Source organism: Saccopteryx leptura, chromosome 2 (assembly GCF_036850995.1).
Source record: "Saccopteryx leptura isolate mSacLep1 chromosome 2, mSacLep1_pri_phased_curated, whole genome shotgun sequence".
NCBI classification, from domain to species: domain Eukaryota; kingdom Metazoa; phylum Chordata; class Mammalia; order Chiroptera; family Emballonuridae; genus Saccopteryx; species Saccopteryx leptura.
Window position 1 is genome coordinate 308174178 of NC_089504.1, and position 15570 is coordinate 308189747.

Here is a 15570-nt window from a genome sequence, read left to right on the forward strand (position 1 = left end):
AATACTTACTGAACGTCCACTACGCGCCAGGTACTGTTCTAGGTGCTGTGGCTACAGCATTGAACAGAACTCCCTGCCCTCCCGGAATGTACAGTCTGCTCAGGGGAGAGACAGAGACGAGTACTCTCAAGTGATGGGTGCTACGGGGAAGCTAAACGGAGTAAGGGCACAAGGGTGTGTTATACAAGGCATCCCGGAAGGCCTCTCCGAGAAGGTGGCGTTTAAGCAGAGCTAACGGAAACGAGGAAGTCAGGCACGTGGATATTTGGGAAAGAGCTGGTTGGCGATCTACTGTGGTGTGGGTCCTTGGTGTCCGGGCCTCAGTTTCCCCCCGCTGGTATGGTCTGCAGGTAAAGGCTGTTCCAAGGCAACCTCAGGCTGCCCCAGCTGGAGACTCTGGTTTCAGTCAGCAGGTTCAGAGCAAGTCAGCACAGGAGTCAGAGTGGATGGGGGCTGAGGGGGCCCTAAGACAGAGATTCACGAATTTCAGGAGAAGTGGCTGGCACTGGCCTCAAACTCGGCTGATACGGTATGTTTAAGAACTGCCTCCTCACTGTCCCTTCTCCACTGACCTGGGAGTTGCAAGGTTAGATAGACATCAGATAGCAGTGGGCTCCTGGTCAGCCTGCCCATGCATCTCCAGGGACCTGGCTCTAGGAGGGCCCCCGGTACCCCAACTTGGGCCTGCATGGCAAGCCACACTCAGCCACTCCTCAGAATTCTCTTCCCCCTGGGCTGAGGCACACAGCCTTCCGGCCATGACAATTGGCGGACGAGGTGCCACCCTGCGCCCTGGCCCTAGGGAAGTTCGAGGTGCTGACCCGAGGGGAATAAGGCTACAAAGGAAGAAAAGGTGGTGGTGATGGTGTGTGTTGGGCAAAGGGGTGGGGACAGAGAATGGGTCAGGAGGCCAAGCTAAGCTGGGGTCTGTGCTGGCCACTATGGTAGTGGTCCAGGGTGCGGGCGCGTGGGGAGGGGCGGTCCTGAATCTGCAGTCAACCGTGGCATTTGTATACTGGTCATCTAACCAGCATTTCTAACCACCTCTTTGTTCCAGGTTTTGGCTGGGTGTTGTGCACACCACAAGGGCTCCCGGGCAATGGGAGACACACACAGTCATAGTGTATGGTGGCCAGCACTGGGACATGGTACTCAGGGAGCCCTTGTAGAGCCTAACTCTTGGCTCAGAAAGTGGCTCCAAGTCTCAGCTTATTCTGATGGTGAAGGGGGACAGTCTGGGCACAGTATAGAGCTGTCATCATCACACAACTCTTTCTGAAAAGCATTTTAATGAGTTTTTCTAATGCCCAGGAGAAATGTCCAGTGACAGGTGTCCATGGCTGTACACGTGTCCACACATTTTAGGAAACCCTCAACGGGAGTCACTGGGAACCTGAGCAAGTGACCTCACTGCGTTCCCTTGTCTGAAGAGTAAGCAGGGGACAGACACTTTCCAGAAGGCTCCCAGCTCTAGAATTATTCTGTGTTCTCAGATTTTCTAGTTTATTGAGAAGTAGTGTGGAAATTACCTTGCCAATTGAATTCTACTCTGTACGGTAATCACGATTGCCATATGAAGATCTTTTGTAGAGACTCTCCGGAAGGCTCTCCTTGAGAAAATCCCCCCAGTGGAAAGGTCTGTGTGACCCTAAGAGTCACAATTCCAGATTTGCCACCTCATTTGATTTCTAACAGCCCCACACAGTGGACAGGACACGTGACAAGGAGAGGCCGTGCAACTTTACCCATCTTCCTGGAAGAGGGATGTGACAGGGACCCCCACACACACTCTACTTGCTGGGCTCCCTGTCCTGCTTCATACCCCAAAGGCACAAATAAAGACTGAGCCCAGAGCTCCCTGGCCTCTAGGTCTGAGGAAGTCTACAGTGGGGTTGGGTTGGGGTTCAGCTGTGAGCAGGGAGCGGGCAGGGGAAGCTCACTCAGTCTTTTTCCAGTTGTCTGGGAGGGCTTGCACTGAGCAGACCTGCAGAGGGCCCCTGGCTGTGAAGAAGCAGGCCCCGCCCAGGGTAGGGGCCATCTAATCCCAGCCTCCCTCCCACGAAGTGCAGTGAGCTGTCCGGAGGGTTCTGCCCACTTGTCTGAGCTCAGCACTAAGCTGTTGGGGAACAGCACCAGTCTGCTCCGGGACCCCAAGCCCAGAAGCTTGGACCCTCAGCAGTTGCCCCCACCAGCCCGGCTGCTGCGGAAGGAGCCCACGGGCCACCATCACTGCCCAGGACACGAGCAAGCCTGGGCTCCTCTCCCAGAGAGCCTAAAACTGGGGGCTAGGGCCAGTTCCCCTCAGTTCAACTCTGAGCAACTGCTCAGTTCCCCACACTTTGCTGGGCCAGGAGGTGGAGAGGAAGATGCTGCCGACCTCCACTCTTGGGGGGCTCACCGTGTGTGGGGGGGTGGCACCCAACAGACCATGGAACATAACTGGTTCCACCGAGGAAAGCTGGGAAGGCTTCTCAGCAGGGTGACAGCTGAGGAGGCACAGGAGTTAACCTCCAGCCCTGCCTGCTCAGGGGAATGCAAACCAGGAGTCCCCTTCCTCACTCAGCTTCCAAAGGGCAGACACCAACCACCCTCCCCCACCCAGAGGAAAGGCCGGTGGGTGCAGCCTCCATGCTGCCCCCTCTCCCTCTGTGCCCTGCCTCCTCTAGGCCCAGGGCCACCTCCAGAGAACCAGCCCACACAGCCCTGGACACACTGCCACCAGGTAGCTTGGTGACCCCCAGGCTTCCCTTCTCAGCCTGTCCCTGCCCCCCCCTGCCCCCTCAAAACCTGCTTAGACCAGTCTGCCTCCCCGCGCCCCCACCTTGCTCATTCCTGCCTCAAAGGCATGCCCAAGCAGTGCTGTCGTCCTAGGAACACCCGCTGTTCCCCTCCCTCCCCCTCCCCAAAGACTTTCTGCAGCTCACTGACCCCATCTCCAGGACCCCCAGCCTCTAATCTGTGTCCCCAGGACCCTCCATTTCATTTAGCCTCAGCCGCCCGATGGTCTCCTATCCCGCGCTGACCCTTCTATGCTAAAATCCTCATATAAACTCCCACCTCCTGCAGGAGGCTTCACCCAGGTCCCCTCTCCTCAAATCTCAGTGTGTCTTTACACAGCCTCCCTTCTCCACATGTAGCACTTTAAGTTTCAGGGTTTTAAAATTTTTTTTAACTTATTTATTCATTTTTAGAGAGAGACAGGAAGGGAGAGAAAGCGAGAGACAGACAGAATGGTTGGTTTGTTGTTCCGCTTATTTACATGTTTAATGGCCAATTCTTTGTGTGTCTTCAATAGGAATCAAACCCACAACCTCAGTGTATCGGGACGAAGCCGTAGCCAACTGAACCACCCGGCCAGGGCTATTTCAGTTTTTATTACCACCACCTATGGATGGAGACCCACACACATGAGCAGAATCCTAACTGGACCTTAAGCCAACCAAGTGCCCAGTATATATGCTTTGTTAATTATAATAATTAGGAGTTATTGAGCTCTGACCATCAGTTGGGCACAAGGTCAAGCTCATCACATCAGCTATCGTCAAAGCAACCTGCAGGTTAGACATTTGTTATCATTTTAGAAATCTGTTATCATTTCACAGATAAGAAAACAGAGGCTGAGAGGTACGACTTGCCATGTGATTCAGCCAAATCAAACCAAAAAGCACTGGAAAGGGGTCTAGTGCACTGTCAGGCCCCTGGGTATAAGGCTGTTTATGCCACAGGCTGTGTGACACACACACACCCCCCCCCCCAATCTAAGAAGGTAAGCTCCCAGGGGACCTGTCCAGGGATAATTCCTCTATTAAGGAGACTCACACTATAAGCCTACATTTTTTTTATAACTGAACCACAGGATGCCAACAGTTTGGGGGTCACACCGATCCCTGATCACTGTGGCCCAGGTGGCCCTACCTTCAGAAGGGCAGAGATGGAATGGTCCTTACAGACTCCCTCCACAGTCACGAAGCACCAAGCCTGTGCCCCCTCAGCCTTTTCCGGCCTGTGTGTATTACTGATTTACAGTTTTCAAAGCATTTCTCTTTGCCACTGCATATTCTAATAAAAGCATCTTAGGGGAGCTTGGAGGGGCCAAGTTATGAGCAGCAGGAAAATTCTGGATGTTCTTTGTTTGCCACATTTGGTCAAGCTCCTACCATGTCCCATGCCCCATGCTAGGCTTGAGGACGGCTTCCTGGAAGCAACAGGGCTTCTGGGCAGTGAGTGCCCAGATGCTAGGGAAGACAGTCCAGCCTTGAGGACAGGAGAGCTGGGCTCGCAGGCTTTCCCATAGGTGGCTCCAGAGCACCTCCTCTAGGGCAGGGGGGTGGGGTCTCCATCCCACAGCCCCTACCCTCTCCTTAGAGCTCAGCCTCTGTAAGTTCAAAAGCACTGAGAGTGAGCCCATCTCCCTTCTGCATGGCGCTAAGAGGCTCCTCACAGAAAGAATGCTTGTCAAGGTCCACCCTGAAGTCAGCTGTCCTAGGAGCAGGCTGAGGAGAGCACTTTCTCCAGCATCGTCTCAGCCAGGCCGGTTGTGTAAATCTTCAGGGACTGCCATCCTCACTGTTGTTGCGACCATTGCTCACACTGGGCCTCCTTTTCCAGGGGCGCACTGGGAAAGCCCTTCCCTTACTCCCCTGGTGGAGTCTCAGGGGCGCCCACCAGAGGATGCCCAAGCCTGCGCGTTCTGAGCTCCAATCCATCCCCATCGGGGAAGGTTCCCCACGGTGCAGAGAGGAGAGAGGAGAATATACTGTCTTTCCAGCTCACCCTCCCTTCTCCGGGGTTAGGCCAGCACCTGCCAGCACCTGCCAGCAGCAGGGTCCCTTCCTGACGCTGGAGTGGGAACATCATTCTTTCCCACTGCAGACCATGCTCAGGTGGGTAGGAAAGATAGGCACCTCTGGCTAGGGCTGTTCCCAGAGGCTCTAGAACACCTGCTCTGATGGGGTTTGCAGCCGCCGCCTGTCCCCCGCCTGTCTCCCAGAAAAGCTAACGTTTAACCTTTAAAAAGAAAATGAGAGTGTTTCTAAGGTGCAGCGAAGGCAGCATAAAAAAACTTCTTGTTCATACAAAGGGGCCAGAAGGAGTCTCCCTGTCCTGACCACATGCTAGGAAGGGATCTTTTGGTGACATAGAGGCAGGGACCTCACTCGGGTAGGTGACTCTAGAACTGTGGAAGGTCTACTTATTCCCCCTCCACCTGCCCCCAGCAGGGGATCGGTGGGCTAAGCCTGAACACACCGCTTGGAAAAACCTCTGCGAACAAGTAACACATCGCCCGCGTGGCCCGTTAGTGGAGGCTTATCACCTGCTTCGGGGACTTCCTCGTGAGCGTCCGGAGTGCCACTTTGACTAGAATCAACGACCACACAACAGCGCCCCTCATCCCTTCCAACACAGAGAAAAGAAGCATCAGACCCCGAGGGTCGCGCGTAAACCTTGGAGCCTCGCGGTGCCTTAAGTTCCCACTCTCTGCCCGCAAACCCTTCCGCCGGCGGCGCGCCCCCGCCTGCCCCGGCACAGTCCGCCGACCGCTCCACCCCAAACAAGACCCGAGACAATCCACACGTGGGGCCCGGCACCTGCGGCGTGTTCTGGTTTGGGAGGGGCGTGGATGGTGCAAGGGCAGGACTCTGCGTGTGGCCCGAGCGCGAGGTGGGCGAAGGGGTTGCTCCGGGGCCGGGCCAGAGGCGCGCGGGCACGGCGGGGGTCCCGGCGGGGGTCCCGGCGGGGCCCGAGCCACCACTCACCGTCCTGGGAGAGCGACGGCGGCGGCGGCAGCAGCAGCAGCAGTGCCGAGAGGGCCAGGGCGGGACGCATCGTGTCCTGGACCCGGGCCCGGAGCAGGTGGCTGCGAGGTTGGCGGAGGGTCCTAGAGCCCCGGCGGTGAGAGCCTGGGCGCCGTCCGCGGAGGCCTGGCGGTGGCTGCGGTGGCTGCGGTGGCTGCGGCGGCTGCGGCGGCCGGGCGGTGACCTGGGACTCCCGAGTCGCGCTCCCGCGGTGCCTCCTCGCGGCCGCTGCCGCAGAGCCGGGCTGGGGCTCGGAGCCAGGCGGCCGAGGAGCTGCGGGCGGCTGCGTCGCTGGCGGGATCTGCGCGGCTGCGTCCGGGCCGGCGGCTGCGGCGACTCCCGTCCTGTCCGCGCCGGCCCCCGGCCCCACCCCCACCCTCCCCTTCCCCCAGGAGCGCGCTGGCGGCGGCGGGGCCGGGCGGGGCCGGGCTGGGCCGCGGACAATGAGCAGAGGAGGAAACTCCGCCTTGGAGAGCGGCGGGCGGGGGAGCGCGGCGGGCGCGGGCTCGGAGGGTGGGTGGGGGTGCGAGCGGGAGTGTGAGTGTGAGTGTGTGTGAGTGTGCGCGCGCGCCGGTGGGGGTGGCAGTGTGTGTGCGGGGCGGTGTGTTTGTGTGTGTGTGTGTGGGGGGGTCTCCGCGCCGGGTAGCTTCCGGCCCGCGGCTCACAGGTGTCGCCCGCCTTGCTTTGGGGGTTGGGGGTGGGGGCGTGTTCCAGCGGGACCTACCTCCCTGCCGCCCCAGCCCTCGTACACCCATATCCCGCGCAAGGCGAGTGTCCAGTCCTGTGTGTTTGCTAAGGACCATTCGAGGCCTCTGGGCTGCAGCGCGTTCTGCAACGCTCGGACAGCATGTCTCCCACGTGCCAGGTGCAGCTCACCTGTGCGCGGGCCCGCACTGCACAGGACTTCTGAGTAGGTCTGTGTCGCAGTGTGCGCTCACAGGCCAATCTGGACTAATTAGCTGCTTAATCTCTCCCAGCCTAGCTTCCTCGCTTGTGAAATGGAGGTGATGGGTAAAAAGACACATTTTTGAGGGATTTATATAATATATGCCAGTCAAAGAGCTTTACATATATTAACTCATTTATTCTTCACAGCATTCATATTTTTAGCCTCGTTTTGCAGACAGGGAATTGAGTCAAAACCAGGTTAAGAAACTTGCTCAAAATTACATAACGAGTGAGTGGCAGCCCTGCTTCTAAGAGTAGTAGTTTGGAGAAATACAAGTAGTAATTTCTCAATTTGTATTAGCTATTATTCTTTTAAAAAGCTATTATTCTTAACTCTTGCTAAAGAACAGCAATAAAGATGTATGGTTCTGAGGTCAAAACTGACGTGGGCTCCACACCTACCTGTGTCATCTAAGACCCTGGGAAGGTTACTCTCTGTACCTCATTCTTTGCATCTGCATTACAGGGATAAGGCCACCTACCTGGGCCTTATTTAACTAAGATTTAACTAAGATAGTACCGGAAGAGCACTTAGCACCCGGGCCAGGAACACAGAAAATCTCCGTGAATGAAGCGGCCAGCTCTCGATGTTGTGGTGAGAAATTTGCAATCGTGGGATGGGGTGGAAGTTAAATGCCATTAACCGATTTAAACGGGTGAGATAACAAAGAAGCACCCTCTGTTTTTTCCCCAAAGGCTGTAGGCCAGGTCTGCGGGTCCAGGACCCCCCTGCAGAGGACGCGCCGAGTGAGGGGTGCCCCAGCGGACCTTGAGCCAGAAGGGTGATTAACCCGGAGTGGGGGAGCAGCACGGATTTGGCTCATGTGATTTTGGGGTTGGTAATCCCGATTCTTTGTGCCAGATGAGTCTGAGGTGTCCCTAGGACCCAGCCCCGTTTCTAAGGACAGTGGACCCCTCAAGGAACAGCATCTCGGGAGCCCACAGCCCGGCTCAAGCTTGAGACCTGCTGGCCAGGCTGTTTTCATTAGGAAGTTTCTGCAGGATCTGTTCTTGGCCCCGTTTTGCACGCCGCATATGGGTAGGACAGAGGGTGTTCCCTGTAAAACTGTGGGATGTGTGACTATATTTGATGTTTTTTCAGTACTGTTCCCCTAACATCCACGTCAACAAAAGGACTTGTTTGTCCAAAACCAAGCATACTCTTAAAAAAAACTGAGCATTAAAAAAATGTGTATGCTGTCTGATTTAAACAGTTTTTGTACTCAGAGAGTCGATTTCTGTAAACACCTGGAAAAATGAGTTAACTCTGTAAAGGGAGAATACATATTTCAAAACTTGGAGCATTTTAAATTCACATGATTTGGGACTGGTCCTGTCACCAGATTGTGCAGAATAAGAGAATAGACACCAGGTTTATGAAACCAGGCTGCTCATTGTAGCTGAAGACTCATCAAAATTAGAATTGCTCTGGACCCTCCCCAGTATCCAACAGCCCCCCTGTCTTTTGCACAATGGGGCTTTCAGGAATGAGGCCCGAGGCTGGCTAGGCTTAGTGGTCACGTGTGGTCAGGGAGCAGATCTGTCCTCAGGTAACTGGCCTGTGTCCCTGCCCCTCCTTAACATCTAGCTTCCACTAGCAAGCTCACTGGACCAGAACATCTGAGCTTCTAGTTGAAAATCAAAGCACTTTATAGATGCTATTCCACAGTCCTTTAGGGATTTATTCCATTTTGGTTGTGTGACTGCATGAGTTAGCTCCCCTAGAAGATTTTAAACTTTTTAATGTGGGATGTTTCTTATTCATCCTCTACTTCCTTAGACCACCCAGAATGGCACAGCACATCGTAGGTATAGACAGATGCTGAAAGCAAGCATGAATTCCACCTGGAAGGTAATACACAGGAACCTATGGCACAAGGTTTAAAATGGCTTTTTCCGTTGCCCCTATCAAAGTCAGGGTCACAAGTCTCAGCCCCATGTGTAATTTGGTGATGTTGCTGACCGCATCCTGAAGTGCATGCGGGTTTAGTAAAGCTCTCTATAACCTCATCCTTAATACTTTTAATCCCCAGTCACAACATCTACATTGAGAGATGGGACAGAGCCTCCAGCCACCACACCCCCAATAGAAAACAAAAGCTCTATGCATCCTGAAGACATCTTGAAGCCACAGCACCTGTTCATAAGGTGCCAATATGCTCACTTTGGCTTTCTAACCTTGACCTCTGAGTTCTTTGGGAGCTTGGAGAAGTATTTCCTTTGTCTCAGAATCTCAGGGCCCAGTACAGTGGTGCCTGACCCCGAAAAGATGCTCAAAGCACAAAGGCGAAATAGATAAAGGAGTGGTTGGATTTTATCTCCAAAGTAGGGCTTTATATCTGACTGCAAAGTTGTAGGATTCTATGAGTATCAGTGGGGGTTCAGACTGGACGCCTGTCCCCAAAGTTATGCACTTATGTATTATTATTCAACAACATAGGATGCCAGATTCTGTGCACAGTGCCAAGAATGCAAACACAAATGGCACAGCTCCTGCCCTCTGACCTGGACACAAACACAGCTCGTATGCCGGTGGGGCTGTAACAAGTGATGTGAGCAGGCACATGCGAAGCAGAGCAAGACATGCTCATCTTGGCCTGGGGAGGTCAGGGGAGGCTCCTGAGGGGGGAACGGGGTTTTGGAGCAGAAGTAAGACTTCACTGGGGAAGAGTGAAAGGAAAAGCATTCCCACAGGTGGAACAGCATGTGAAAGTGAGGAGGGGCGCTGAGAACTACAGGGATTTTGCCCTAAGCAGAGTGGGGTTTGTGGGGAGGGATAGAAGACGAGGCTTCAGAGGGGGGAGGGGTGAAATCCTTAGACAATGGAGGATCCCTGAAGACACCTAAGCTGGAAGAGACAAGACAGGCTTTCCATTCGTGCAAGATCATTCTGGCTGTATGGACTGAGGCTGTGAGCGGCAGGTAAGCATAGCACTGGGGGAGGCTGAGGTACCTGAGTTCAGTGGTGGTGGGAAGGAGGTACTGGGGGGCAGAATCAATAGGACTCAGTCACCCATTAGATGTGGACGTGGTGTGTGGTGTGTGGGGCATAGCAGGTGTCTAGGAGTCCCGGTTTCCCACTTGGGTTGCTGGGCGGATTATCCTGAGTGCCAAGGCTGAATGTCACTAACCGAGATAGAGGACAGCAGGAGAGAAACAAGTCGGGAAAAAGGAAGTGATGAGCCCAATTTTGAACGTGTTGACTCTAGAGACCCCGGGGGACATTCAGGGACCATGTCTAGAAGTTATATCTGTGACACTGAAGCTCAAGCCTGAGGTCAGGACTGGAAATAGAAATTGGAGAGCCAGTTGGAGGTAGGAGTTGCAGCCATGAGCGTGGGTGATAAGCCTGGAATACTCAGCAGGAAGAGGCTGGAGCAGAGCCTTTTCCAAATGCACTGAGCTGAGGAAGGGGTGATGAAGCGTGAGGACCTGCAGAGGACGTGACCAAGAGAGAAGGGCAGTCGCCTGTGCAATAAATAGTGTCAATTTTGCAGAATCGCTGTGAGAATGTAAGGGAGTGCGTGAATCCTTGTTGACCGGCTCAATAAATGGAAGGTAATATTCTCGTATCAGCAGAACTGCGTCACTGCCCACAGCTTCCCAGTGCTTTCACTCTGATGAGCTGTGGGCAACAGGGACATTCCTCTGTGCTCTTAGCCACTGCTGCTCTCTAGCAGGCATTGTCCTTCTCGGACAGCCTTGCATTCTGAGTCAGAAGAGCAGGCTGTCTCCCAGAGCAGCAGGTAAAGAGGTTTTTCCAGGATGGCTGAATCAGTTTGTCCCTCCCCATCAAAATCTGCCTGTGGGTTGCAAAATAGGCTTGTCTGTCCCATCAAATGCAATGGAACTGCCTGTACCAGGGCCCTTAGCACACAGTTTAGCACCTAACCTTGATGCTTGGAATTCCCAATCACCTCCAGTTCAGAGAGAGGCTGGAGCTTAGTGGCTATTAGAGATCACTGGCCCGATACTCTCATCACATGGGAAGAAAATGAGGCCTGGAGAGTTGAACTGACTTGTCCTCGCTCACTCAGCTTGTAACTAGTGCTGGTTTCAGAACCAGTCTAAGAACTCCAGCAACTGTTCTGACAGAGCCTGTCGCCTCCCCATCAGGATTATCTGCATTCATGCATCTGTGTCCCAGGCTGTCCATCTCCCAACTCAGAAAGCCACGGGTCCCAGGGCAGGAACAAAGGAAGAGATTCAGGAGGATGGAACCAGGGGAAGGAGCTCTGAGTCAGTTCCTAATTAAGTTGAAATAAAACAAGCCTGAGGCATCATTGCCTTCAGCTCAGTCTTCCTGAAACCTGCGTCCCAACCTGCTTTCCAGTTTCATCTCCCTCAGCCCCTGCCCGTCCCCCGCATTCCTCTGCCTGGGACAATAAACACAGCTTGCAATTAGCTTCTTCCACCCCGGAGGCTAAGCTGGGTCAGAATGTGTGCTTGAGAGCTATCGGGCATTGCTAAACACTACTTCCCTAAAGTGACTTGATCCTCATACGATCTGGAGAGGTAAATACCGTATATTACCATGAACTCATTTTGTAGATGACAAAACAAAAACTGAATTTCCCTGGCATCCACCCGAAGGAAGACATAGCCTGGTTACCTGGATACTGGCATGCACGTGCCCCATTTCCCCAGTGAGCTCCCAGCTCCTTGATGGTCGGGTTGTGTCTGGTTTTCCTTTGGATGGTCTGCACCCCCCACCCTCTCTGCATTTTCCATCCTCATTTCCCTCCTCTCCTGCCTTCCCTCCACCTGCTACCAGAGTGTTGTCCTCAGAATCAGATGTGATCCTGTGTCCCTCACCTAACTCTTGTCTGCTTTCTTGTTGTCTAAGTTGCTCAACACGGCATTCAAGCTCTCCAAATTCTGACCCCAACAAGAAGACGGAAAATCTCCTGTCTCAGTGAGATAGAGAAAGCACTCCATAGTTCTTCAACTGTGACACCTATGTTCCCCCTGAGTCTCTGCCTTTGCTTCTCCTGCCTGGAGTTAACCCACTTTCCACCTGTTACCGTGTTTGAAGGCTTAGATATTGGGTAGCCTATCCTGGAGGACAAGAACCTCATTTATTTGTGTGTCCATTCTATACTTAGCATGGTCGAGTCCTCGGCATCTGGTAATAAAAATAACGTGAGTAACGTCTACAGCAGGGGTCCCCAAACTTTTTACACAGGGTGCCAGTTCACTGTCCCTCAGACCGTTGGAGGGCCAGGCTATGAAAAAAAACTATGAACAAATCCCTATGCACACTGCACATATCTTATTTTAAAGTAAAAAACCAAAACGGGAACAAATACAATATTTAAAATAAAGAACAAGTAAATTTAAATTAACAAACTGACCAGTATTTCCATGGGAACTAGGATCCTCTCACTGACCACCAATGAGAGAGGTGCCCCTTCCGGAAGTGCGGCGGGGGCCGGATAAATGGCCTCAGGGGACCGCATGTGGCCTGCGGGCCGTAGTTTGGGGACCCCTGGTCTACAGTTTGTTGGTTCTTACCATACCGTATGTGCTAGCACTGAGCCACTGTTTTAATTCAAAGCCTCATTTAGTCTTCTGAAAACCTCCACGAGGTCTGTTATTAATTCCATTTTATTAAGGAAACTGAAGTGGCCCTGGCCAGTTTGCTCAGTGGCTAGAGCATTGGCCCAGCATGTGGATGTCCCAGGTTCCATTCCCAGCCAGAGCACACAAGAGAAGTGACTATCTGCTTCTCTCCTCCTTTTTCTCCCCCTTCTCTCCCTCTTTTCCTCCTGCAGCCAATGGCTCGGTTGGTCTGAGTGTCAGCCTCAGATGCTGAGGATAGCTCGGTTGATTGGAGCATTGGCTCCAGACTGGGGTTGCCAGGTGGATCCCAGTTGGGGTGCATATGGGAGTCTGTCTCTCTATCTACCCTCCTCTCACTTAAAAAAAAAAGGAAACTGAATCATTTATGGGAATTAAGTCACTGGCCCAAGTTCACACAGCTATTATGTACCTCAGTCAGCATTCAAACCCAGCAGCCTGACTCCTAAAATCACACTAAAATGATCCTCTTCAGCAGATGAATAGATGTGTGAATGGCCAGTGATATTCACTGTACTATAATTTTGCCTGCTGTGTTTCATAAACATGGTTAAGATGAAATATCTGCCCCTCAGAGCAACCTAGAACACACAGTGTGGATGAAGCTGACTACGAGTGTTTTTCTCAATTCAAGGAATTGTTGTTTCACCCACACAACAATTTCCTATGCTTGTCAAAACCCACACTTCCCTGTCTCCCCCCAGAAGCCCACCCAACTCAGCTAAAACTTGACACGACTTAGCCTTACCATTTTCAGGTACTGAAACTTCCTTATGCAGTACAACACACACGAGCAGCAAACTATGCTTTGCATTTAAATTAAACACACAAGGAGAATTCCTTTTGTCTCTGAATCCTTCACCTCTCCGGGTTAGCTTGCTTCATCTGCAACTCCAGAAATGCAGAATCAACCCCAGAGTTTCTGCCTCATCGCCCCCTAACTCTCCCTTTCACACTACCGAGGGTCTTCCAAACTGTCTTGATTGGTTGGTATTTTTAAGGGTTTTAATTCATTCTGCCAGGTAACTTGATTCACAAAACCCACGTGTATCCAACCCTATTCCTTCTGCTTTCGGTGGTACACACTCCATTTGGGGGGAGGGGGTGCTTAGGTGCTTCGGATTACAGGAGAGGTATGTAGCTCAGGTGTCCTTCCTTGCTACAGAATGGGGAAGGCTGCTGCAGCCCTGATGGGACTCTCCGGGACAGGGCTGCAGAGCCGCGAAGATAAACAAGCCGGCCCAGATACGGACTGACGAACAGTGGCGGCGAGAGGGGGCTGGGATCTGGTGCGGAGGTTCCCATGACTTCATTAACCTCTGAAGCATTGTTCTCGCCTGTCACCAGGGCCTTTTGATAACATTTACACACAGTGCACAGCCAGGGTTGTAAGATCCGCCTCAGTGCAGCGGGGAGACGGAGCGGAGCCCCCAGCGCCTGCGCAAGAGTGGCCGCAGGGGCTGAAGACCAAGTCCAACCGCCCACCTCCCACAATCACAAGTGGTTTTCCGAGAGGCCATGTGGGCATTCCCAAATTCTCAAATTGGAAAGAGTCCTGACAACCGTGTAGCTCAGGGGCTTGGATAAAATTTCATGTTCAGAGACTCCTCCCCCTTCCTAGCAGGGCTGGTTGGTGGACTTCCCTCTCTGTGCATGTCGCTTTGGCCTCCCCACCACACTCAAAGTACCATGAAGCCATAGGCCACGTCTCTGTGCTCACTCTGACTCCTAGCCCGGTGCCTGGCCATAGTAGATGCTCAGTAAATACTGGTTGAGTGAATGAATCAATCTGCAGAAATAATTTGAAGAGCAAAAAGCTATATTTCTATTCCTTGTTCTACCACCAACCAGCTTATGGTATTGGGACATTCTCAGAGTGTTAGTTTCCTTATCTTCAAAATGAGGGAAAACATCTGGTTCCATCATTTAATAAGCCTGCTATGTGCACTTGCTTTGTGCCCATATAAACTGGACCCTAAGAGAACTGTAACAGGAAACTGGTCTTCAAAGAGTTCCCACTTAGGATGGGCTGAGCTATGGCCTGTTTCAGGTAATTAGGGACAGCCTGGGGCACGGAGTAGAGAACAGGGGGCTTACAGAGAGGAGTGAGAGAAATGAAGTTTTAAAGGAGAATGAATAGCTTTCTCTATTTTGCATCCCTGGTAACTAAGCACAAAGTTACTCAGTGTATCAGTGTAGAGCAAATCAAGTTTTCTCCATAACAATAATGTTGCAGTTGAAGGTCACATTTTGATGCAAGACCTTGGCTGGAGATGTCATAAAAGCACAGAACTATAAACCTTTATAATCACTTATAAAAATAAAATTAAGCTCCAAAGCATTTTACAAATGTTCATAAATGGTCCAATCACATTGATTATAGGAAGGGCCCCAATGAGCATACAAAAATACAGCATTGCTACCTAATAGATTTTTCTCTAGGACTGATCATTACTTATAATAAGTAAGCATTAAGTAAAAGATCAATTAATAATAATTTTCCCTGCCCATCATAAGTTTTTAAAAGGATCTTTGAGAATACTTTGAAGGTATTTTGAGATAAAATTTGGAGGCATTTGTTTTTTATTTTAATCTTAATTTTTATTATTTTAGAGAGAAAGGAAGTGGGGAGAGAAAGTGAGACAGATACATTGATCTGTTTCTGTATGTTCCCTGACCAGGGACTGAACCAGTAACCACTATGCTTTAGGAGAAAGCTCTAACCAACAAAGCCATCTGGAAGTATTTCTTGATTTAATAATTTAACAACCTTTGAGATACTTCTTAATCATCCAGAGTATATTAACAACTTTATCCAAGGCCCTGAGCATGTAGCTCAGTTGGTTAGAGCATCATCGCATCATCCTGATATGCCAATGTTGTGGGTTCCACCCTCCCACCCCTTCACCCCCCATCAGGGCACATGCAGGAAGGAGTCAACCAATGAATGCATAAATAGGTGGAACAACCATGTCTCTCTCTTGCTCCCTCTCTCCTCTCCCTCCTCTTCCTTTCTCTCTCTCAAATCAATAAATAAATGGGGGGGGGGAATCTTATGTAGGAAAGTTTGAACCATTGCCTAATTCTTCTCCCAATAAATTTTCTTTAATACGAACAGAGATGTTCAAAATCCCTCCTTTGATCTTAACATTGCCTTCAAAATGGCAGCTGCTTATTCAGATGGAAAATTTTTGAGCATAAACTTTGTGCTAGAAGCCAGGGATTGAAAAGAAAAAGGAATAAGATG

General features: G+C 51.6%; 1 protein-coding gene across 1 annotated transcript in view; it reads right to left on the reverse strand.

Annotated features, from left to right (window-relative positions):
- PODXL (podocalyxin like) overlaps nt 1-6550 on the reverse strand; it is a 48570-nt gene extending 42020 nt beyond the window's left edge. The window contains exons 1-2 of the mRNA XM_066366541.1: nt 6461-6550; nt 5757-6300 (exon numbers count right to left, since the gene is read on the reverse strand). Coding sequence (XP_066222638.1) covers nt 5757-6300; nt 6461-6550 — 634 coding nt within the window. The remainder of the gene's footprint in view (nt 1-5756; nt 6301-6460) is intronic.
- Between the last annotated feature and the right edge of the window lie 9020 nt (nt 6551-15570).